The 26,508-nt window shown below is 36.9% G+C and overlaps 1 protein-coding gene across 4 annotated transcripts in view; it reads left to right on the top strand.

The window, feature by feature from the left end:
• PDE4D (phosphodiesterase 4D) overlaps positions 1-26,508 on the top strand; it is a 369,603-nt gene that overhangs the window by 50,460 nt on the left and 292,635 nt on the right. Inside the window, exon 1 of one of the 4 annotated variants that reach the window (XM_075021238.1) lies at positions 17,924-19,085. The exons of the other annotated variants lie outside the window; for them this stretch is intronic. Within the exon in view, the coding sequence (XP_074877339.1) occupies positions 19,039-19,085 (47 nt within the window). The 5' untranslated portion in view covers positions 17,924-19,038. Of the gene's footprint in view, positions 1-17,923; positions 19,086-26,508 lie in introns of those variants that run through there. 4 annotated transcript variants of the gene reach the window in all.

The following is a 26,508-nucleotide window of genomic DNA, read 5'->3' as shown; positions in this document are numbered from 1 at the left end:
CCCTTCCAACCCAAACCATTTTATGACTCTATGATAATAAAAGCAATCTGCTTTGTTTTATCAGACTAAAAAGTCCTGTATGCACGTTGCTGTTGATCTGTGCTTAAAACCAGAATTGCTACAACTGATTAAGCCCTACCTCAGACTTAGCAGTGTTTTGTAGCAAAATATAATTTCATTAAATATGGAGAACTATTGCAAATACTTTGATGTTATCTAGTTATTTAGGGCTAAATGAGAAGTATTTGGAGAATAATTACTGCAGATAGTTAATTACATGATGAATCTCTCATATACACCTGTCTTTTATACTTGTTTTCCCCACCTTTGTTAACTGACCATGTAACAAGCTTTCCTGGCAATGGCTTTAGGTAGATGATCCTTACAAATATGCTGGTTTTTTGCAACTTCAGTTTAAAACAAATGCCATTGGTATTTCATTTTTATTCACATACATAGCAAGTTGGACTTGTCTATCTTAGTGAGCTACATCATTTACTGCACCATGTAAGATTTCTTTTCAGCCTGATTGTGATGGAAGGAAAAGCAGGAATTTGTGTGAAGAATAAAGCCTGTAATGATTGATAAAGGGAATATATTTAGTTACCTCAGATACTAAATAGTATAAAATAAAAAATAATAAAAATCATTACATTCAATAGCAAATTGAAAAAATATTTTAAATTTACATGAAGAATATTAAGTTGGCAACCTCATGTTCTAGTCTTAATTTTCCTAATGTTTGGGGAAAAAAAAAATCTAAAATAACATTTTATTGTATGTCTTCATGTGAGAACTATCCTGAATTAGAAAGATTATTTTATTGCTAAATTGAAATCTGCATTACTTAATATATACATACTCATGCCTTGTTATATTTCTTTTTAAAATAAAAATTAAATCTGATTTTTTACTTATTTAAATATAAATATGCATGGATGCACAGTTAGTGCATTATAACAGGTAGACTGTGCTAACAGTAATTATGAGTGAAGATGGATTGTGAAAAAATGTGTAACAGGAAATTCTTTCTGAATACTGTAGGACCAGAAAATGGGTGATGAAGAAATAGTATTAATGATGAGTCATTGTTACTGGTCTTGTTTGCTTGGGATGTGAGAACTAAATCAGTATTTAGTACAGTCAAAGGTAAGACCAAAGCCAGTGCATGTGTCATCTGACGTGAGAATCTGTTCTGGAAAGTAGAATGGAAGGAATTGGTAGATCAGAGCAGAAATACAAACGTACATTTTCCAGAGCAATGATGCGATGAGATAGCTAATGTTAGTCATTAGCAATGCATAAAGGGGATTATAAGTAGAGATATATTTTTGTTAATGATGCTGGTGTGACGATAATCAGAAGATTGTCCAGTTCTCAATACTGTTACTTGAAAAAAGGGTAATCCACAGATGTTCCAAAGAAGAATGACTTGGAAGTCTGGAGAATATTTTCGTGGCATCTGTAGGACTGCTACAGGACAGGTCACTGACTTATCAAAGGAAAAAAGAGGAAGGTATTTATATTTGAAACTAGTAAGGTATTTCTAGTCAAATATTTTTATTGGTAAACCTTTGCAACAGAGATGCATCTTGTTCTTCAGAAGTTTTTTTTTTGTTGCTCAGGCTTGAATTTATTACCATAACAGAACAGCATATACTACAAATGGCCTGCACCAAACCTTTGAGCAGACATTGTGGGGCAAAATCACACCCTGCCCATGAAAGATATTGGATAATTATTAAAATCATATTGGATATTAACTATCAAAAGACTACAAGAGACTACACAGAGCTGAAATACTTATGTGTATGTGCTTTCTAACCTGGCAGGCAAAACTGTGACAATATTCCATCACTGTATAAAGTTAGCAAGATACATAAAGATATTTTAAAACAAATCACTTAAATGTGAAATGAGCTGTCCAAGATTTGAAGTCATTAGACTAACTATCTGTCTTAAAACAAAACACCCCCCAAAACCAAAATGGAAAACAAACAAATAACCCAAATGTTTAAATTACATTTTACTGGGTTAGGTGAAGGAATTCCTCAGCTAGACTTTGTTGACATTTGCTTTTTTTAAAAACTGCTGCCTATAGTGATCTCTTCCAGTTTTAAAATCTCTGAACCATACTATTTTATATATCCTACAGAGAATTCTAGGGGACAATCTGGGGAAAACTTAAAAATAATTACAATAATAAAAAATTGCTTTGCATTTTCAATGCCCCCCTTTTTAATGACTCAATTTTTATTTTATTTTTTTTTTTTACCAAATCTAGGCTCCTTTTCCTGTGAAAGGTTGGACCAGATGATCTTCTGGTCTCCCTACCAACCTGGGCTGTTTTATGCTTCTATGATTCTAAATGCCATTGCAATGATTTTGTAGTTCACCAGTAACTCAACAGCAATTATTAATTCACATGTATGGGCTTGCAGAAATGCTGGCAGTCTGACCTTCAGCTCAGTACAAATGTTGATCAGTGAAGCATTGCTTGTCTCTGTACATCAAAAAACAAACAAACAAAACACAGGGACAAAAACCCCTACCCCAAAATCAAATAAAAAAAACCAATAAACCAGAACTGGCTGATCTTACCAAGAATTTATTTATTCTTCTTGCATAAGAAGGACAGACAATTTATATTTTCCATTTTTCCAAATATGCCACAAGCTGCAGCATACCCTCACAGTGCATTCTTGCATGCTTTGTTCAATTGTCCCAGAACCGTTTCCATATGATAGATAAGGGCTTCTACTTTGGGTAGTCCTGGTGTTTATATTTTCTTATAAACATTGGCTGTTTCACATCATTGCTTTTCTGGAATAACGCTGTCATTATTTAACAGCTTTCTTTTCAATATGCTTGTGAGCTGATTATCAGACACTCCAGGCATAGTATTGAACATGATTTTGTTGTAGTATCTTCAGCTGTTTCTGCATATATTGTGCCTATAAATTGCTAGAGACCCTGAAAGTTACACAACTTTTAACCAATGTGTACAATTTGGCTATATATTTTGAAATTAGTAGACAATGCTTAATCCGTGTCTTCCAGGCCTTGCCTTGAGATTTCTATAGGACTGTTATTCATTTGCAAAATAGTTACCATATGAACACACCTAAAACTCAAAAAGAGAGTCTTTTTTTCTGGAATGGCACCTTTTGAGAGTTAATCAGTAAAAATGCAGAGACCTTGCTTGTATATTCATGTGAGATCCCAGTTCCATGATTACTTTTTGAAAATAAAAAATTGCCATTCTGTTCAGTCTTCAGCTCTGTTTAGAAATACAGTAAGAACTGATAATTTTAAAATATTTTCTATAATTATTTCCATGTATTTTTTTCTTGCTGATTGCATATTAAGGCTTTAGTTATTAGTGAGACTGTCTTTAAGCATTATTTCCTATGATATTCAAAGATATTTGTTCAGGTTTTCTTATTACATATATCTTCATTAGAAAATTCATTAAGGGTCTTGAAATGATCTTCCAGCAGACATGTCATGGTTTAAAAAAAGTACACTCTAATGGTTAATTGCAGTTGGCCCTCAAACTCAAATCTAACTATCACAAAGGAATTTATTATGGAACAGTACTACATACACTGTTGCTTTATTGCTTTAACTACATTATTTATATTTGGCATTCATGGTTAGCTTTACATCTTTAAAGCATTTTATAAAGAATAATTAATCTTGAAAATGTTTTCTTCAGGAGTGATTTCTTTGTGTGGCACAGGTCAGGTATTGTACAATACTTAAGTAAAAAACTTTATATTGAAAACTTTCTAGTCATCCTTTTTGATAGACCTTATGCATAGTTTTTTGTAAAAAGCCTTTATTAATGGTTTGTTATGGAGTATATTTCTTTATGTGTAGAAGACAATCTATGTACTGTTGAAATATTAACATGGAGTAATATGTAAAGACTGAATAAAAACCACTGTAACTAAGAGATTCAGAAGATATTCATAAGCCTATGAAACATCCCAGAATAGAATGTGTAAGAATAGTTCAACCAGTGGAAGCATTATGACATGATGCTTCAATGCACTTCAATTTGTGCCAGTTACTTTTTAATAAATTTATGTAAAATTATCTGAAACATGCTTTGATTGTGTCAAGATGAGCTGCACTAGTGGCTGCAAGTTAAAATTTTAAACTTCTTAAATTAATTATAGAAAACCTACATGCCAAGATTGCATGTTACTTGATTTAACATCAAGAATTCCATTTAGGTCTGCTGACATTGAAGGAGAAATACTTTTGCATGTAATTATTTTATGTATGTCAATTACAGTGCACCTCCTCTCAGCTTAGAACTTTTCTTCTCAACTAATGAAAGTAACTTTACTTCTTGCCAGTTGTGAAAAATGTGAATTTTATGCTCTATGTTTATGCTATAAATGCATGAATAGTTATTGCAAATAGTAAACTGATACAATAGTTATTGCAAAATATGTTTGAAAATTTCCTGTGAACTTTATTGCTCATATGTCTACAGATGTTTTCAGGGTTTCTTTTTCAATTTTTGTTCCAGATGAGAAATAAAATAAAACTAATTTCAGTTATCAGCTCTCCAAAGGATGAGTGGAAGGAGGTACTTACTGTTCAAATAACAGAACTGGGAATTTTATAACCATTTCTGAATACTATTTTCTAAGCACTAGACTGAGAGGAGGAGCAGGTGATCTTGAATTTAGGCAGCATTCCTGTCCATACAGATGTCATGTTTTCTGCCCAGATGGGCCATTACTCACACTTGTAATCTACAACAGCAACCTCCTTCTTTAAGTAGCAACTGGCAATTTTATGTTGGGTATGATTTCTGCACTAATTTAAACTGGCATTGTCCCACTTTTAAAAAAATCTGGGTTTCAGTATTACAAGCATAGTGTGTATTGGTCAAAACTATGAGTAAATATACAGAATATGGAAAATGACAGTTTTGGTTTTGTTCATACCATGGTTTGCTTTTTCCTCTTTAACTCATTAATGATCTCACATGAGCAAAAGGAGATGGCAATATTGAAGCTGGATTTGATGGAAAAAGCAAACTACAGAAAGAAACTGTATGTGATGGGAAAGAAAAGGTCAGAAACTGACCGATTTTTCAAGTGTTGAGCTTTCCAAATTCCTATTCATTCAGTGGAGCTGCTGTACAACCAGCCCTTTAGAGGACAAATTCAGGTGTTCAGATCTTAATTTAGACAATTCTGTTATTCTCCTAGTTTTGAAAAATACTGGTTGCCCTTGAATTTTTCCTTCGGAAAATCAGAGCTTACATTAGTTTTCTAAAAAGAGGGTACTGCATGGTACCCTTTCAAGTGATCAAACAACAACCAAAAAAATTCTAAAGATGTCAATTAGTTAAAGTTTTACCTTTTAGAGTGTAAGCATTGATTTAAATGAGTGTTTAGAGCTTTTTTCTCAATCTTTTTGCAACCCAACATCACTTGAAAAAATTGGAAATTTTGTGACTCTCCTTATAAATGGTAAACTTGTGTTCCTTATAACAAAGATCTGTAAAATAATACAGAAGGTTTTTGGCTGGCCTGTGTCAAATGCAAGATGAATAATTTAATTACCAAGAAATTCATGCATTCTTTCCTCAACAGAATGTTTTTTAGAGAGTGAGAGTCTTCTGGATGAAGTGGCAGTAAAGTATAACAATAAATAGTAGAAAATGGTCCAGCAATAATTTTCTATTTAGTCCAGTATTGGAACAAGTTTAAGGTTAATACCTGACAAAATACACTAATATCAGTAATTGTGAGAAGATACGAGCTAGTCAGTTGCTGGCACCAGGCTTATTTGTAATCATATATTGCATTTTGGTAACAGGCTTATTTAGCTGGCAATCTAAACCAGTATTTTGTGAAGAAGACATTCAGCAGCTTTTCAGTTTTAGCTTAGTATTGCAATAGGAAGCTATAAGTCACATTTATTATACTTCTGTCTCATATTTAAGGTTCTAAAGCTCATTTCCACAATGAGTTATCTACCTAATCCACACAAGAAATACCTTGGGCACAGACAAGCATTTCATTCTTCTAAAATGCAAACCATGAGGGCAGTAAGAAATGTGTGTAGCTTTACTATTGTTCTGTAGGGAGTAGTGAGATGGTTCTGTCCCCAGTTATCTACATTAACTGAGGGAGAATATTTGAGAACGTAAACATAACAAGGCTGCTATCCTCCTCTAAGGACAATGTCATTTACTCAAAAAATCAGTGTGTGGCCTATGAGTCCTAATAACATCTATTCTGTTTCTTTATACTCACAAGTGGAGAGCAGTGACAAGTTGCATTCCTAAAGGGTCAGTATTGGACCAGCGCTGTTTAACATCTTTGTTGGTGACATGGGCAGTGGGATTGAGTGCACCCTCAGCAAGTTTGCCGACGACACCAAGTTGTGTGGTGCGGTCAACACGCTGGAGGGAAGGGATGCCATTCAGAGGAACCTTGACAGGCTAGAGAGGTGGCCCTGTCTGAACCTCTTGAAGTTCAACAGGGCCAAATGCAAGGTCCTGCACATGGGTCGGGGCAATCCCAAGCACAAATAGAGGCTGGACGATAAGCGGACTGAGAGCAGCCCTGCCAAGAAGGACTTGGGGGTACTAGTAGCTGAAAAACTGAAAATGAGCCATCAACATGCACTTGCAGCCCAGAAACTCAACTGTATCCTGGGCTGCATCAAAAGAAGCGTGACCAGCAGGTCGAGGGAGGTGATTCTCCTCCTCTACTCCACTTTGGTAAGACCCCACCTGCAGTACTGCATCCAGCTCTGGGGCCCCCAACATAAGAAGGACATGGACCTGTTGGAGCGAGTCCAGAGGAGGGCCATGAAGATGATCAAGGAGCTGGAGCACCTCTCCTATGAGGACAGGCTGAGGGAGTTGGAGTTGTTCAGCCTGGAGAAGAGAAGGCTTAAGGGAGACCTTATAGCAGCCTTCCAGTACTTAAAGGGGGCCTACAGGAGAGGTGAGGAGGGACTCTTTAACAGGGAATGTAGTGATAGGTTGAGGGGTGATGGTTTTAAACTGAAAAAGGGTAGATTTAGATTAGATATTAGATAAAAATTCTTCACTGTGAGGGTGGTGAGGCACTGGAACAGGTTGCCCAGGGTCATTGTGGATGCAACATCCCTGGAACTGTCCAAGGCCAGGTTGGATGGGGCTTTGAGCAACCTGGTCTAGTAGAAGGTGTCCCTGCCCGTGGCAGGGGGGTTGGAACTAGATGATCTTTAAGGACCCTTCCAACCCAAACCATTCTATGATGCTACTTATCAGCCTATCAGGAAATAATAGTATTCAGTAACGATAGTTAAAAGAAGAAATCTGAAAAATGAACAATTAGTTAAAAATAACTTTCAAATATATCCATTTTCTTGATTAGTCTTTCTAATAAGCTCTTTTAGATTTTGTCTACATTGCACTTGATAGTTATTACCAAGGCATTGCAAATAGTCTGTTTTAATATACATAGTTTTGGATAAATAGCAAAAGCAGTGCAGTCACTATGGCCCAGGCATAGCATACCAAATAAGTATTTTCTACTTCAAATGGTGCTGCCTTGGCATTCCATAGTGCTAAAAAGCTTCCATGTGTCTCATGAGTTATGTTGGCAAAACCAAGTATAAACTAAATTATGTCATGACAGCTTTCCAAATTTCCAAAGTGTTAGTAGCTAGTGATCAGAGGGCTTGACTTTAGAGACCTAATCTTCTAACTGGACCTGTAGATGCCTGCCTTTGTACCAGTTATATGGTCCTGTTTTTAATAATCAAATACCAGAAAAAGATCTGATTTATTTGTTTTTAATGTCACAGAGGTGACTTAAGTTTGCAGGAATATTTTAATAGAGCTGGTAAGTAAGTAGGTTCTCACTTTCCCTGACTAGATCTAATATTCAGCATGTAAGTATACAATATAGTGCAACACTTTACTATCAGTCTCCAGGGATAATGGGGAACTAGACATAGATTCAGCTGATCCTGCAAAGACATTAAATCTATATCTAACTTAAAGTATATGAGTCCCATTGTGTCTCACCATCTCATCTTGCTTAAATTTGCCAAATAGAGGGAATTCTTTGAAGAATATTTCAGTAGCCTGACAGGAGACCAGTCTGTAGTAGAACTGTCTAAAGCAGCTAAAGTTGTTGCCTGTCTCAGAGACACCCAATTTAGGAGTCTTTTCCTCAAAAACATTGGGAGCATATAGGAAAAAATGTGGTTTTTTACGCCTTGTGTGCTTCTTAAAAGCTGATTCTCCAGTTTCTAAGCGTTACACTTTTCACAGTCTGAGATACATTGTGGGGAAGACTTCCATTTCTTGCATTATATGTATTTGAGGAAATAATCAGTGAGGCTTCTCAGGATTTCTGAGTTTGTTCACAATCACACTGGTAGTGGTTAACACCATAGATGGCATTGGGTTACTCATCATTTTCAGTGATGTAAATGCAGTAGGATTTGGACTTCAGTCTTTAGAAGAAGCTGCTATAAACTCATGCAAATTTGTACTTCAGTCTTTTAACTGGAAAGGTTTGCTACTTAGATTGTCACATGTTCGTTCTGTATTTTACTGCTCTAAACAATAAATTAAAAAGAAACCAAGAATGGCTTTGTATACAGGGAATATTGGCCCATATTCATTTAATAAATCTCATTAAGTACTTTACAATCAGTTTATTATTCTGCTTCTGTTAAGAACATTTTAGTCCACTTCTCTATGTAATGAGTAATAATTTCCTACTGTTTTCTACTTAATTTAGGACTGTAAACCATTTGAGACAAAGATCTTGTCTCTTTTATGTTTCTTAGCTACCCTAAGCATCTGTGGTCCTGTGTTGCTATAAAATACTATGTACTTGTCGCGACTTAGCTTTCATTTGGGCACTCAGCAATTTAAATTATGTAGTTTCCTTAAATTCCAAGAAAACAGAGAAGTTTAGGGGTTGATTCTTAACCACTTTTTACTTAAGAAGCAGACACTGGCTGCAATGTCTTTTTTTGATGAGTTTTAGTTCTTGTACTCTAATACAAGTTACAAATGTATGTATTTTTGTTAGAATACAAGTTGCCACTTATTTAATGCTAGAAATTGCCAGACAGGAATATACAATTACACATTGACCTTTTGTGCACATCTGACCATAAAAAAAAAAAAAAAAAAGTATTTGTGTACAAAACTTAATTACCAGGACAGTTCCTGTCCTACCAAATAAAATAATATTATTCATAAGAACATGTGTGTAAAGATAGGAAGACAGCATCATGCAGTTTGTATATGCGCATCATACATGTGCTCTGCAGACTCCTGGGGGGTTTTGGACTGTTTCTAAAGGCATCTGTGAAAGGCAATTAGAAAATAACTTCAATGTCATTTTGCAGAAATTAGCTCTATGGGATCTGCACGTCCACTGGTAGGGTGAGGGGAATTACAGTTCCATAACTTGAAAAAAATAATACTGGAAATGAAAAGGAAGGTGTTTCATAGATGCAAAAGAATTGTTTTGGGTGAATGTTACCTGATAGAAGGGGGTCTTCTGCAAGAGTGCTTGGATTTGGACAGAAATGTCCCGACTTTATTAAAAAAACCCCAAACTATCAGGAATTATGATACTATGAGAAACTTAAACTTCCCATGTTTGTGTTGCAAAAAAATCTGTAAACTATGATAAGGATTAGATAGCCTGATAAGATAAATCTGATTGATTTCTTTATCACATACTCAATGAACCAACAGAAAACAGGTGTATAAACTGTAAAAGCAATGTAAATAAAGGGAAGAAGCAGCATAGACTTGTGCCATAGGGTTGGTTTTGGAATTACAGGAAATGGAGAAATATCTTCCTTTGTCTTATTTTTAATTAGGATAATTATTTTAAGCATCAGGACAGGCATGATAGATAATAGGAACAAAAGTATCTAAATTGCTGCAATTGATATGGAGACAAACCTCAGGCATTAATGCTCTTAAGTTATGGGGACTGGATGATCTTTGTTCAAGAGCTTTAAAAGAACTGGTACAGGAAATCTGAGTCTTGTAGTAGGATTGTTAATAAGATTATAAAATCAGGAATAGTATAATAGTAAATGTGTTACTTGTATTTAAAGAGACTAGTGATCTAGACAGAATTTTTTTTGAAGACCAGAATTACTAGACATCAAGACAAATAGAAAATGAGATGAAATCATATGTGCTTACTAAATTAAGTTGCTTTTAGCAATCCTAATATTATTTTCCAGACAAAGTAGTAGGTGGACTTATGTAGATGATCTTTGTTATAACATCACTTGGGAAATTACTATTTAAAATGGAAAACATAGGTATCAGTAAAAGAATTTTAAGGCAGATGAGGAGGTAGTAAGAGAAGATAACAAAGGGCTGTCAGACGGCAAGTGTTATTTCCCAAGTAAAATGCTACTAGAGTTCTAGGATTCCACTTAGTATTTTTATTTATGGTTTTCTTAAAAATAGTAGCCTGTAGGAGTGCACTAGTGACACTTTCATATGACTCAGTGTTAGGAAACTATCATTATAGAGAAGAATCAGAAAACAGGATCTTGGAGTAGTTCAGTAGGAGGGAATGTAATGCTTAGAAGTTTTAAGTCCTGAAACTTTTTGAAACTATGAAAGAAAATAGAAAGTCTGTTGATGCCAATGAGGATAGGCTGACCACAGGGGACAGACAAGTTCAGTGACTCAACATTACTTATATTACTTTTGTAATTGCTAACCCTTTTTATGACATAATCTCAATATTGAAATGATTTGATTTTGCAGGCCCTGAAGGTTTTGACATAATGCATTTATTGATAAGTAAGTTACAAACAGACAGAAATTCTTTACTCATAAATAAAATTAAAACCAACAAAAACCAGGCAAATCAGGGCAAATAGAAAAGGTTTTCATTCATTAGTGTACATTACCTCTCAAATATCTGACTTCATATTCTGATTTCAGAAACAAATTATACTAAGGCGGTTCGGGTTTTTTTCTCAGAAAAGTTGTATCAAAGGTTCTAATTTGACAGCTGGAGGATCTAGATTGTTTAATATGAAAATGCAGTATTACAAAATTCATTAGGGTGTCTGGAGAAGTTTCAGGAATCCTCACATAGAAAATAGTCTAAATGTCTTGCTTCAATTTCTTAAAAGCAAAAGAACTGCAGCATGTCTATTCCTATCTCAAAAGTAACAAGAAGTATTTTCCATGAATAAGCAGCTCCAGACAAACTAGAAATCTGCTCATTAATGATTCTGATAGGGTGATCTACAACTCAAAGCTTTGTGAAGTTTTTAGGTGATGATTAAAAAGAGAATTTAAATGTTCTAAACCATATTATAAATAATAAATTGAAATTTAGTTGATTGAACTGTGTATTTGAGGACATCAGAAAAGTGTACTTGATAGAAAAATATGTTAGGAGAAATGACATTTCAGGAAAAATTATCTCAAAGCATTGTCCCTTATTTTTCATGTGTCCCATTCTATCGCTTCCCCTTCTCCATCCAAGAAAAGATGCCACCTAGACAGGAAAGCATCAAAAAAAGTATGTCTAAGTAAGATTCTATAGGAATTGTCAATAAAGAGTGAGTCCTTTTTCGCCATTTCCTTTTGTAAGTCACTTCTGCATTGTTCAATACAGGTGGCGATAGTTCCTTTTACAAAGTGTAGTTGTGTTCAGAATACGTATGATGCTTGGCAATATAGAAAGAAACCATCTTCACTAGGCTAATATGCAAATTAGTAGCAAGTGAAATGCAAATATTACCAGAGGTAGGGGAGAAAAAAAGGATTTTTTTTTTTGATGCCAGGCAAAACACCGAATATGTTATAGGCTACCTTTTCTCCACAGTCCTGTAGAGAAGGTAAAGCTGATATAAATGGAGTATAGCTGAGCTTCCAGTGTGCATAGTAAAGGCATACTTTGTGATTAAAACAAAAAAAAGGAGTTATTCCTGGTGAATACTTATGCCCTTTCATGTTGATATTCTTCAGTTTCTGAAAAGGTTTATGTTTCCTCATGTAAGATTCTTAGCTACTTTTGAGTACTTATGTCAACATCATCCTTTAAAGGGAAGAGTAGAAGTCTTTCCAGAAGTCATCAATACTTTTTTTCAATTAACCTAAGTATGGGCTGCTAGCAAGCAGCGCTCTGTTAACTCCATCTCGTAGGCTCACATGCCATCTTCACAACATTCTTAGTGTACCCAGGTTTGGGAAAAAAGAACTCAGAATAGAAACCAGTTTTATCAGATAAGTTTGTGGGCAAAATAAATAATCCCTTACTAAATTGAAGACAAAGTGCTTATATAAATAGAATTATCTTAAATCATATGCTTTGTTTCACTTTAAGCTTCTTCTTCCAGAATGAATATAATATTGTACCTTACTACGTAACTAATGTTTACCGGAATAAATTTAATTTCTCTGTTTTTTTCCAAAGTATGAACAAGTAAAATTTCATTCCACCTTGTCATTTAGGATTCAAGTACTCTGAAGTATGTTGTAATAGAGTATGACTAAAAACAATAGACAATAATCTCCCTATTATAGAATAGGTCATGACTATTCACTGGAAGTGTATTTAATCTGACTTCAGTTTGTTACCACTGTATAAACAAAAAGCTGTCATCATTTTCTCAATGTTTCAGTTTTATAGTTGTTGAAACAGACAATTGGTTTTCTTAAACAACTTCTGCCAAACTGTTTCTGGGAATTTCAGTCTTACCTAATATTTTCAGGGAGGTAAAATTTTAGAATTTGTGGTTACCGGAAGTCAATTCCTGTTCCACAGCACATATACATCCAAACTGCCAATGCAGTGCCAGCCACATATTCCATAGCAATGAACTGAATAACAAGACTCCTTACAGAGAGCTCAAGCTCTGCTTCCGGCCATAAATAAGATAGCTAGGACATAGGAGGCAAAATGACTTCATAAATATGAACTTAAACTAATCTCCATTTTAGTATGTTAAAACCCTGTTCTGTCAGCAAACTAGTTGCTTCTCTTCTTCCTGCTTTTCTTAAGGAAAAGGAGATATGTGGGTCAGTAGGTGGGCAGGGAAAGGGGTCAAATGGGAAAAGAGAGAACAATGATCTGCAGTTTCTATTTACATTTCTTTTGCATACATGTAAAACTTCTGTTTACATTTGTGGAATGATCTTTAAAGAATCTGAATCCAATCTTATGCAATAGGGAAGAGATGAGTCTGTGAGCATAACCAGTGCTGCCTAATCTAGGGAGATATATTGCTGTCCAGGATAGTTATTTTTCTTCAGGCATCACCAGTCAGTAGTATCAAGGATAGCAGGACTATTTCTCTTCAAATGAGACAAAAGGGTAGTTTAATCTCCCTGAGATGTGCTGGCATTCCTTTCCACACCACTCCATCTATTCCAGTTTAAATCTGGGCAACTTAAGGATCTTTTTATGTCAATTATAAGAAATAAATGGCACAGCAAAAGTATAGCAAGAACTGGCGTTTACCAATTGAGATGAGGAAAAATAATTATTTTTGATACATCTGAGCAGATCTTCCATTTTAGAACGAGATTACCTGAAACCATCTCTTGCTCTAATTGGAGGGGGGGGAAAGCGAGAGACTGAACAAACTAAGAAGTTAATAGAAGACACATAAAATATTAGTTTTTCAGAGTTCTTGACCTGAAGATTCTTTGGACTTCAAAAAGGGCTGGGGCTTGGAAGAAGAATGTTCTGCTCAAATTACATTTAGAGTTGAGCACATCATTTTCAGAACAAAAATATACTTGATAACTAGGCTCTTTTTCTTCTTAAGGGATAGCCACAAGCTCTTAGCAACATTACCTAATTCATGATTGTTGTTCAAAAGTAAACTATATGGTTTTTTAAGTTTTCTCTTTAAGTATTAATTTCAGTGAGATGATTTTGGCTTTAAGCTCTCAAGCCCTGAGGGCAAGTTATGTGGAGTGGGTTATATCCACACTGCACAGCGCTCAGTTAGACCTTCTCTGGGTACAAAGAAACAATTTTTCTCTGTCATTTTTCATTTCAAAGTGTCTGAAACCATGTGAGGCTCTGTCAGAGCCCACTGGAATGTTGTTTCTATAGCATGACACCAAAATGCATGTGGCTTGCCTCCTGATTTGTCATGAAGATGTCTGAGGGTGGAAGGCCTGTAGGGATGCAACAAGACTGCATAGGAAGAATAGAGAGAAATAAACCTACTGTTATCTGGACTGCTTGTAGAAAAGTGCTTCTAAAGTTGCACAGGTTTTTCTTTCTGAAGGAATAGTTTACTTACTCCAGAAGTGGGTCCAATAGTGACGTCATTTCCATGCAGGGTGGATGGTAGAGGAAGCAGACAGGACAAAAAGCTAAGTTACTTGGCTTGACATACACTCATATAATACCTGTCTGTGAGTAAAGCAGTCTAAAATGTGGTAAGGAGTTTATTAGGCTTATCTGCTCACTCTGTTGAGGATTCTGATGAGATGGATTTGTGCCTTTACTTTCTATGCTGTTATTACTGAATGTAACTTCTGTGGACCTAAAAAGTTGTATGACTAAAGACCTATCACTTGGATGATTTAACTGCACGCAGTGGGATGCATTTCTTACTACTTCATTAATCAAGTTGATTTTTTTAATCTATATGGTTTTAATGGAGAGTTTATAAATAATAAAGGGATCCTAACAGTCAAAATATAGAAATGAATCCCAAGTATTGGGGAATTGTTACATCTATACATTATATTTTCATAGTATTGCAGATGAATCAATATTAACATTTAAGTGACTGTTAATTTTTATTCAGGCCTGTAGCAATAGGATAAGGGGTAATGGCTTTAAACTAAAAGAGGGCAGATTCAGGCTAGGTATAAAGAAGAAATTTTTTACGATGAGGGTGGCAAAACACTAGAACAGGTTGCCCAGAGAGGTGGTAGATGCCCACATTTAAGGCCAGGTTGGACGGGCTTTGAGCAACCTGATCTAGTTGAAGATGTCCCTGCTCACTGCCGGGGGGTTGGACTAGCTGACCCTTAAAGGCCCCTTCCAGCTCAAACTATTCTATGATCATGACCACCAGTGTCACCAAGTAAACTCTTCCTCTGGTGTCTGCTAGTGCATTTGCAGCTATGAGAAGAGGCAATGAAAATAATCTGTAAGACTTCAGTTTAACAGAAACAGACCTTAGTCAATTCTTGAGTGAATTTTCTGATAATACTAGTAATTGAAAAGCTGAGTGCTGTGGGAGGAAGACTATGTGGAAATTAAGAAATATGGAAATTAAGAAGTGGAGATGCAAATAGTCCTTTCTTTGGTTCTCCTACTCCTAAAGAACAGAATGGAAAGGTGTTTGCAATTTTGCACTGTCAACAGGCTGCTTAAAAACAAAGTTTAAAGGACATAGTCTTCACTCCTCCCTGTTTAGATGTTTCATTGGGCAGTCAGAAATGCAAGATTCCCAAGACTAGTAAGACAGAGAAAGAGGATAGATCCTCACTCTATTGTCCAATGTAATTATTTATTTGGAAGCGAGAAGTGCTTCCAGATAATCTGGTTCCTGCTACAAACATACTTTGTCCATTACCTAATTAATTTTGGTGGAAAAGTTTCAAGGAGACCTTGTAGAAGGGACTGGAATCTGGCATTCAGCCATCTCAGGGAAGAGCCATTATCACTTACAGATTCCTGTTTGTGTCTCTGTCTTTTTTCCTCCAGCTTCTTTATGCCTAGCCTAGATGAAGATGCACTAGGCCTTCCTATAGCCTAAATTCTAATGGTCAGAGCACTGTTCTCATAGCAGAACCAAGGAATCAAAGCCAAACCTGTTTTAAACTTTTTTCTATCTTTTTTTTTTTTTCTTGAACATAAATTGTGCTTGGATTACTTTTTCAAAGAACTTGGTGAACCTGAATTGGAACTGACATACCAAAATGCTTATTATCCAGTCAAAAAAAAAATAATGCCACTGAAGTTAATGTCACTAAATGCTTTTAGCTGTTGCATTTTTTTTTTTTTCCCAAGGTAAACTGATTAGCAAACTATTAATGGGCTTGAACTGGAAAAATTTCACAAGTCAGTCTATACCGGCAATGTAACAAAAATTCTTTACTGGTTAAAGTCTCTGTCTTTAATTTATCCCAGCTCTGGAAAGCCTATATATTGTGCATTCCACTTTCTTGGTGAGTTCTTTAACTGGTTTGTAATGCTATAGAGTAACTTTCTATACGCCCACTCTCCTTCTGCAGCTCTGCTTCTGAATGAAATTAGTTCAGTCAATGGGTGCCATTCTTTGTGCTGAACTTAATACTAGAGAAAAGCAGATAAATAGGCATATAGATGCAGAATAGACTCATTCGTAGATTTCAACTGTGTCAGGTGCCGGCTCAGTGTTGAGAAGTTCTTTCTTGAGATAGTACAAGGCATTAAGTAAGCCTAGTGTTGAAAATGTCAGCGCCCATGGATGATTGGGCAAGTATGCAGTTAGGTGAGTGAAATATGAAATAATAATGTGGTGCAGATTTGTGTAGCATTTGGTGTAGTTAATATTTCATAGTAAGTGGATCTAGCCTAGAGAAAGCAATAGGCAGCTGGATTAGTTAGATATGTTTATTCATATTCAGATTAATCACACAACCTTGCAGTTTTCACAGTTTTGTTTGTATTCTCTTCAAGTGTCTCTGGTATATATTCCCAAAGTAATTGGATGGGGGGTGGGGGAAGGTGGGGGGTGGGAAGGGTGCCGCTTTTTACATAAAGCATGAACATATCATAACAGCTATAACAGCTTACCTGGTCCTTTTAAAAGTTATACTGAATGTTTATCTTTATTGAGCATGATTATATACTTTGTTTCGTAGCTTCATAGTGAGAAGAGGCTAATTTTCATTCTGGCCATTTGCAGCCCTCAGTGTCTGCTTCCTATCACGGTTGTATTTAAACGAAAGAGAAAACCCAATCTTCTGCACAGAGTAGTGGGACATAAATGATGCTAGAGCCCCTTTAAATTTTGGAATCTGTTGTATTTTGGTGCTCAAAATCTTCAAAGTACAGTAATATGCAGATGCGTGCAGCAGTACGGGCTCCCTGCTTGTCACCGAACTGAAATAAACACTATTTTCACTGTCAACGCATTGTGACATTCAAGCAGTTTTAATATTTTATCCTTCCTGCAGAATGGCATCGGTTGTACTGGGGCTAATTTGGGGTATTGTAGAACAGAGCTGTGACAGCAACAGAACTGAGCGTAAGCGCTCAGATCTATAAAAGGGATCTCTAAGAACGTGCCCCGCAGTATCTTATCACGTTACTCCCAGGTCCACCCACGCCCTCATCAAACACACGGTCTTATCGCATGTTTTAATGTCACTGAAGCTGCAGCTGGCTTCCACGCCGCAGGATTTCCTGCCCGAAAGGGCGAGGGGTCGTTTGAAGTTTAAAGACTCCCGGTGCGGCGTAAACCACCCCAAAAGGGCGGCGAGCAAGCGGCGCACGGCCCGGGCGCGCTCGAGTCCGAAGGCGCGCCCGGCACCCCCTCGCCTCTGGGCGGCGAACCAGAGGGCGCGCCCCGCGCACACCTCCACGCACACCTCCACGCACACCTCCACGCACCCTCCGCGGCCGGCGCCCGCACGCCCAGGCGGCGTTCCCCCTGCTGCCGCTGCCCCGAGGAGGAGGAGGCGGCCGCGGGGCGGCCGGCTCTCCCGCCTTCCTCCCCCCGGGCCGCTGCCCCCCGCCCTCGCCCTCCATCCCTCCCTCGCTCCCTCCCTCCCTCCCTCCGCGGGTGGGAGAGGCCGGGCGGGACGTGCTGTGCCGGGAGAACCCACCTAGAGGGCCCCCTTGACGCCAGCGCAGCCTCTGCCGGGCAGAGCCCGCGCCGCAGCCGAGCCCAGCCCGCTGCGGGCAGAGTCCGCGCCGCCGAGCCCGCCCGTGTCCGGAGCGGCGGCTGGGCCAGGGTACCGGCAGCCCCGGGGGTAGGTTGGCAATTCCGGTCAGGGAAAAGGAAGCGAGAGCCTGTTGCCTGCGCTGCTTCGAGGTGTACGCCGTCTCGTTAGCTTGGGCTTAAGAATCTTCCCCAGGATATCCACCAGAGCGCCAGGAGTGACAACTGCTGTCTGGGAGCTGAACTGGGGGAAAAAAACAGGACAGCAGAGAAAGAATGCTTAGGTAACACGGGACTTAAAAGCTTTGCTTTCGTTTTGCAGCGCACGTGGTTTTATGTACAGTGTAGCATCAAAATAGAAGTAGGTTCTGCAGTGACAGTGTCAATAGCTTAGTCATTTCACTTAAAGGGAGCAGGCAGCCTTATTACAGGGTTAGACAGCAAAAATGAATTTGGTCACGATGTGATCATATCTCGTGATGGTATCTCACCGTAGTCCTGTCCTAAGGAGCGGAAAAAGCATACTTCCTTCCTTCTTTCTTAGTTGAAGAAATAAACCCACGGTATCAAATTCAGAAAGAAGTTTGGGGCTGTTGTACATGGCTGTTAAACATCATCCTGTTCCCTGGGCTTGTGAGGAAGGAAAGCTGCATTAAAGTGATCACTGATGAATATGTGTCTAAGAAAGAAGAAAAAGCAATATTCATGTCTGACCATGGCAAAGCAATCTGAAGTTACATATCTCCCCCTAACCACCGATTTGGCATGGATGACAAGAAACTATCTTTTGACTGACCTTTTCCAACTGTCCAAAATGCTGCCTATGAAGATGCTTTAATTCACAGTCAAAGCACTTGGATTTTTATCAAGGCAAACTGTTGGCATTGTCATAACAGTTTCTGTATACTGATTAGTTTAACGTTTTTTTAAGTAGCAAGTGATGCATAAATGGATGGACATGTACCTAGAAAACCCTGTGAGAAGTCTTTCTTCGGATGCTGGGAATTTTTATTTTTGTGGATTACAGTAATTCTTGCAATAATCCCTGCTGTTAACTGCTCATGCAGTTGTTCTGGAATGCATCTATGAATACCATAACAGATAAATCTGTCTGACAAGGAAAACACTAATGCTGGAAGATCTGTGAACATGATGCATGTGAATAATTTCCCCTTTAGGAGGCATTCATGGATATGGTGAGTAATCAATACACATTACAGATTGTTAAACTCAAAATGCTTGTTTGCAAAATACTGTGGCAACTACCAGATGCTATGTTTTTCCCTCCATTAATGTCAAATGAGGACTAACCGGGCTATGAGAAAAATGAAAATCTTACAGAGATAGTAGTGATGAAGTAATATGAGTTTGGCAGTCTTCTGCCTTTACAAAATAGGCAAGTCACAAAAATTGTATTGTTATGGCCATGTTTTCTTACATGATAAAAGCCTTTTCAGCAGGGAGATGTATTTTCTTCCTGTATCAAAGGAACACTTCTTCCCATTTCTTTCTTAGCCTGACTTGAAGGGAATAATGAAGACATATTTTCCCCCTATGATATTGTGTTGTTTGTCCTGGAGCTTATTTATATACATTCAAGTGACCTGAAAACAGGAGAAAAATGCTCATTCATATGATAATTCAATAAACTTTAATAAATGCATTTGTATGGCAGGTTCTGAAATGTGGCTGTTTGGAAGACAATCATATAGCATTAAAATCCCTTTATCTTTATCATCATTAAAACAGCCGTTTCCTCTTTGAACCACAGGCATCTATAGTACTTGCTCACTGAAAAATCTGTCTCTGTAACTTTCTTTGCAATATAGTGCAGTTAACTTGCTTATAAAGTCTACCAGTGGTTGTTGTGTCATGTCTTGTACCCGATGTTGGAATAAATGTCTTGATTAGTGCTCAATTAATATTACTAGCTAAGGCAAAAATTCTTGCCCAGGAAACTTTCGCTCTTTGGGTAAATATTGAGTCCTTGGGTAAATATTGAGAATATTAGAAGCAAACATATTATGGAAGCTCATTTAAAAAAAGAAAAGAGAATTGCATTCAAGCTGAAGGATTGGCTTTAGGGTGCATGTTTTTTTGACAGATTTGCCCTTAGAGTATGTTAGCCTCTGCACGTAACTGATTTGCAGGAAAACCTGAGAAGGGATTTTCCCTGGGAAATGTGTTAGCGAAGTTCTTAAAGCCAAGTTCTTTTTATGGCATTTCAAAGTTGGATTTCAGAACCCTGGTACAAAGCCGAGACCCCGGCGCCTGGCAGCGCCAGTGCTGGCGTCAGCCGGGTGTCATTTGTTGGAGGCGGGGGCTGCTCTGCGGGGAGCCAATGGCAGCAGCCGAGAGCAGGTCGTCAGAGTCGGGGGGGGGGGGGGGGGGCGGGGCGGGGCACAGTCGGGCCCTGTGCTCTTACCACTTAAGTTTTAATAAACAATTAGTAAGCATGCTCTCCTTTGAATGCATCTGTTGAGGTTTTTTAAAATTACATTTTAGTCCACCTTTCCATAAGATAATTTTAGTCTATGTAAAACCCTTTTAGAGCCAACTTCAAACCACATCACCCAAAAAATGAATAATGTGATCTTGGATGTACTTCATCTTTTTGTTTTGGCAGTAAGGGTGCTGCAGTTCACACCTAACAGGAAGACCGTTTCCATTGTCTTTTAAGAATTCGGCCTACTTCTATTTTCAGAAACTTGGAGAAATTATTTTAAGCATGTTTTAACCCCCCAGGGTTCATCTTCTGACTAAGTGGTTTTCAGACATTAACCCTGAAGTCTGCTGAAAGGGGTTTGGAACAAAGCGACTGTTATTTATCTTCTTTAAGAGGTAGTTACCTGGTTCCCCAGTGTACTCCTTGCCAGCCCCTTGCTGTCTGCCACAGTACGTGAACCCATTGTCTGGGAAAGACTGGCAGGAGTGTTTGCTGGGAAGATATATGAAGATAATTATATGTTCTGCATTTACTATTTGAACTGAATGCAAATATACCATGACTACGTTTGTGCTTACTGAATCATAGACCTTAATTTAGAATGGAAACATTTTTAGCACACTGTTGTTCTTCTCAGCTCTCACAGAATTGGCAAATTTGCTTATTCATGCTACAGTAGGTCTGTAAGGAGCATTTATGGGTGCCAGGATTTTAAGTTGCCAGCCATAGCTTGTCTTTTAATTCTGAACTTTAACAAATCCATGCATTGCCTATAAGGTATGCCAACCTTTTCTATTGTGAACAGGAGGAATTGGCACAAAGAAAAGTTTTCTATATGTATATAACCTCCCTTCATGCTACTTTCAGATGTCCATTAAACAATGATAATGAAGATAAAGGAAGGGACCTCTTTCATGGGCCCCAATTAGTTTTGTGTTGGTTTAATACAAATATTAGTTGATCATCTTTAGTAATGTTTCCCCAAAGTTGATATAACACATCAAAGGTGTTTTGTGGCCAGCATCATATACATCATAGTATTTGTAACCTTCATATGCATGCAGAGCCAAGTATTTCAGAAGTAGGACTAATAATTTTCTGTACCTTAGAGATGTTGCTTTTTTAAGATATTTTCTGTACCTTAGAGACATGCGCTATGCCTTAATGTGCTAGTTCCTGCTCATCTCACATGGAATATGGGGGAAGAGCCGGGGGGGGTGGGGGGAGTGGGGGGGATAAAAAATGAACCCTTCTGAAATTTAGTTTATGGTTTCAAATGTCCAGGATTTTAATGTTGTGTAACCAGTCAAGGGGGTAGACGTGTTTTTCATGTTTGGTCCTCTATGTGGGTTTAGGGAAAGAATAGCCAAAAAGTGTTGGCTCCGAGAGTAGGGTTTGAATGTGAACTGGTAAGCTTTTGGAAGTGTAGTTAGAATTCCAGTTTCTGAACCCTCCTAGTAATAGGTAGGAACTGACTACTGGCAAAAAAGCATCTATAAAAAATATATGTTCCCAGGTAGTACGAATGGGAGGACAACTGTATCAGACAGATAAGGGTAGCTATAATCTGAATGGACTCTAAAGGGCATTTGAAATGATATTGAAGTAGAGAAAAAAAAGTGGTTTTTTTCTGAAGCTGTTTCAAACAGTTTGGATTGTAGAGAAGAAAATACAAAATATATACAATTAAAGGGGTGCAGTGGTTGGGGCAAGTGATATCCCAAGTGATGATAAAGTTAGCCCTAGCAATAGCGAGAAACATTTGTGATGATAGTAGAAGGAGGAGTAGGATTTTATAACTACTTACCACATTGCACACTATACAACATAAATTATGTATTAACAATATGCAGCTTACTGCCATTCACACTGAAAACAATTTTAGAAACATTCACTGCTGAATTATACAACCTAGCTTTCCTTTCCATTACATTTTATCTGCCTTTTTCATGTCAAACCAAATAAAGATAAACATGGTATTCAATTTTGGCTTGCCTAATTGTGTAAACAAATATTGCACATGCCCCTCAGCTTTACCATTGGAAAAACAGAAGTGAAAAACCTGTGTTCAAGAATATCTGTCTTTAAACTGGTAAAGATTTGAAATTAATCCACAGGTGAATACACTAACTTTTCAGAATAAAAAATGTAACCTATGACTGTTCATGCTTTTCTGCCAACTTTTGGCCTATGAAGATTGAATGAGATTTAATTTGGTTACCAAGGCAGTGAATAAAGAAAAAAAAAATCCTTTCTTGGTTCCTTTTTAATTCCACTATATTTTCTTGATTTGATCATTATTGTTCTATATACGTCATCTAATGCAAAATGATGCAGATACATGGTTATACATGTTATCCTTTGCCTCAGACTAATTTGATGACTAACTAGCTTTTTGAAAAGCACCTTAGTAAACCCCTCAATGAATGCAATTGTCAATAAACTTCTGTCTCCTGTTTTTTGCCAGTATTCTACAATAATGATACTAAATTGTTTATTTGTGCATTTCATAGAACCCCACATGGTTTTCAGCCAGTGAAAAATGTTTTGGTTTTCCATTGTTATGCAGGTTCTTCCATTTTGTGAGACTAGAACAATATGTAACTGTGAAGAAAACTGATGGAAAATTAAGATCTCAATGCTAATGCATGAAACAAAGTTTTCTTTATGTTCTTAGGACATGATGAGTCACCTCAGCTCACTAAGGTATCATGGGGAACTGAGTCTGACCAGTGCTATGCTCTTCACATAGCAAAACTCTTCTAACCCAAACCAGGATTAAATGTTTCATGCAGATGTTTACTCATTTGCTTGTTCTAGAAAATTGTGTGTATTTTATAGTGGGAGAATAAAAAAAGCTTCTTTCTGAACTGCTTCTCAGCACAGTGTTTGACTAGTTTTTGCATACTTTATACTTAAGATGCTAACATAAAAACTGTAGAGGAATATCTCAGTTCTTCCTTTTGAAATCTGGATTTGAACCTGAATTTAGGGGAAAAAAACGTAATTTCTTAAACTAAGAAGAAATGCTTTTAATACCAAAGAATTTCGTCTAATCCTCTGTGACCAGTAGATTTTCACAGTACTGCTAAGTATGAAAGGTCACCTTTTTCCCTGTTTTCTTATGCTCGGTGACAGGTGTTACTTTCCTTCAGGCATTGTTGAAGTTTATTGCTCAGGTTAGGGTGAGTGTAGGAAGAGATGCTAAGATACTGAATGAAACAAAGAGTTTCATTTTAAGGTATCTATTGCCTTTTCCTTTATATTTCTAAAACCTTATCTGCCCAGTGGCACCTAACCAGCATGTGAGTATCAGGGAAGAGATGAAAATATTTCTACTGTTTGCAAACAGGGCAAGGGTTTATTTGTTTATAATTCATATTAGCAGTACTTTGACTTTCTGTAATGTTTCCATGTGAAAAGCCGAAAGTTCTCCAGATACACTAGTCAGCTAAGCCTGGCAACACCCCTGATGGGTAGCTTAGATATGTATCTGCATATGTAAATTACATCTCTCACCACTGATGTGGTCTATAGTCTTCCACACAACAGTTATGACACTTTTGCATGCAAAATTTCTGCGCAGGCAAGATAATTTAACCATATGAGCTAATGTAAACTGTCATTGCTTACTTTGGGTGTCCTAGACAGGTGAGTGTCCTGTTGGGACTTTAATCTATTGTTCCAGAATAATGAGATCATTTAACCTGTGTTTTCAGATCACTAATATACTCATCTTTATATTACTGCAACTGATTCAAACTAAACTTCTGTATCTTTGAAATGCAGACTCTTGCCAAGGCCTGCCTTTTGCTGTTCTGTCCTCAGCATATGATCTGTAAATGAAGTTGTTATTTCATACCTCTGTCCTTTGAATGCACTACCTGTTTTTTTTTAATTTGGACTGAAATCACTTTGAATCACTACTTCTCATTAAAAGTAGAATACATCTTTTAACCAGTCATTTTCAGGCTAAGTTAGAGTCAAGTTATTTCTTGAAGGATCCTATAAACTTGCAGAAAGTCTTGCTGTCTCTGGATATAATCCTGATTTGTATCTTCTTGGAAACTCAAGTCACAATAGGAGAAACTAAATTGGAGCTGCTTTTACTCATAAAACACCTGTTGAGTGTTCATGCATTTCCTCTACAGTCTCTTCACTCTTAGCTGCTTACAAAGAGCCACCTTTTCTTCTTTGGGAGGAGTTGATCTGTACCTATACTTTGACTCAGCAAAAATTACCCTACACCTCTACCTCTTAGACAATAGTTTAATAATGAAGAAAAAAAATTAAATTATTATTACATTAAACATTTTAATTAAATATTACTTATTATTTATGCTGTTTAATACATAAAGTATTTTGTAAGTATATTTGTGGGTACTTCTGTTGTTTCTAAACATTCTGGCCTGAGTTAAGTGAGGATAGTCTTACATTCATAGATGGGTTCACTTGAGAAAGGGAATTTGTCTCCTACTGGGAACGGAAATGATAGTGTTAAATATTCTAGTAAATTAGCAGGTTTACTTGAAATCCATGTATTTGGCATTCGGAGACAACCAAAGAATTGTCCAGGTCTGTACATGAAGATTTACTGGTTTGATATTTTCAACATAGTTTCTGGGGGCAGGGGAAAAAGAAGAGTAGAGGGAGGGGAGAGAAGAACCACTAAAAATGTTGAAAGCTGACAATTACAAAACTGAAGAAGGTTGGTCAACAAATATTATTTACAGCTTATTATAGTTTCATCTTATTAAAATAGAAATAGCTAGGTTTTACTTATACACTATGCTAAATGGCAATTTTTATGCTAATATTCAGTATTGTCTGCTGAAACCTTAACTGAATACATGATGCTTCATATTTTTTTATGACTGGATCAACTCTAGCAGAATTATTTAAGATAATTTTTATTTCAACCATATAAAAATACAAGAATATTTCCAGTAAAAGCTGCTGGTCAGTAGCTGTTAAGAAACACAGTAATTTTCCCTGTGTGACTCACTCCATGGAATTAGCAAAATGGAGCGTACAAAATAAAAAGTTTCAAAGGAGTGGATAGAACCAAGCACAGCATCTAAAAAAGGAATGAACAGTTTTGCTTAGGAAACTCGTAACTGTTTTTAAATGTCTGATCCACTTATATTATAAAGCATATAAAAATATTGCGGAAGGAAGGGGTGTTTATTACCCTACCTTTAATTGATATTCCTAGATTACCTTCAGAATTTATTACTGTTTTTAAAGATGAATATGGAAAAATGGTAGGAAAATAAGTATTTTGCCTTATTTAGGCAGTAACCCTTTTACTGTTGAGAACCAATTAAAATAATTGCCTGAATCTTAAAAGATATTCAGCCACTGGAAAGCTATAGTGAAACTGAGTATACTTGAGTCTCACATTCAGTTATCTGAAGGGAACTGTTTCTTTTAGTTTTAGTTAGCTTAGTTAATCTCTCAAAAGGAGGATCTCTAGTCTTCTTTTATCACAACTTTTAATTTTACAGAATGACTTTATTCAGTAATTTTACAAAAGCGTCAAAGGTTTAATTTTTTTTCTAAAGTAGCATGGCTTCATATTTTCAATTGTCTGAAGCAATTGGTTTAGATTGTATTATTTCATATTGTCTCATTTTAATTGGGTTACTTTAGTATGACAGATGACAGCTTGTCCCCTTCAGGGAAACACATAATTCTTGCTGAGATGAAGAGAGATGACTTTAACTCTTTCCATCTGCAATGAAATCTAGCTCCTGGTTTCATGATTTTTTGTATAGTGCTTATTAAATTTTTAATTTCAGGCACTAACAAATGGTCTTTGATACTTGATCTGAAATACAGACATATTTTTAACACTGTCAGTAGCTGAGGATTAAATCAGTTACCTATGTTTATCATACGGATGCAACTCTAACAGAAAGTTTGCATGTCCTTCACATGTTGCTGGGCTTGACACAACAGTTACTTGGTGAAATCTTAGGTCAGTTCTAAGCCTAGTTGAACAATCACATGATCTTTAGAACATTTTAAGAAAAAAGGTATTCCATCTTGTGTCATAACATTTTATATTGCATTCCTTTCATGTGCCTTATCACACTTTATTACTGGATTTATTTTTCTTTACAAATTTATTGCAACAGATTTTAAAGAATGAGTTCTTAAACCATCAGTTT

The sequence above is a fragment of the Buteo buteo genome, chromosome Z (genome assembly GCF_964188355.1).
Source record: "Buteo buteo chromosome Z, bButBut1.hap1.1, whole genome shotgun sequence".
Taxonomy (NCBI): Eukaryota; Metazoa; Chordata; class Aves; order Accipitriformes; family Accipitridae; genus Buteo; species Buteo buteo.
Note: the sequence above shows the minus strand (reverse complement) of the source record. Positions and strands in the feature narration are given on the sequence as shown.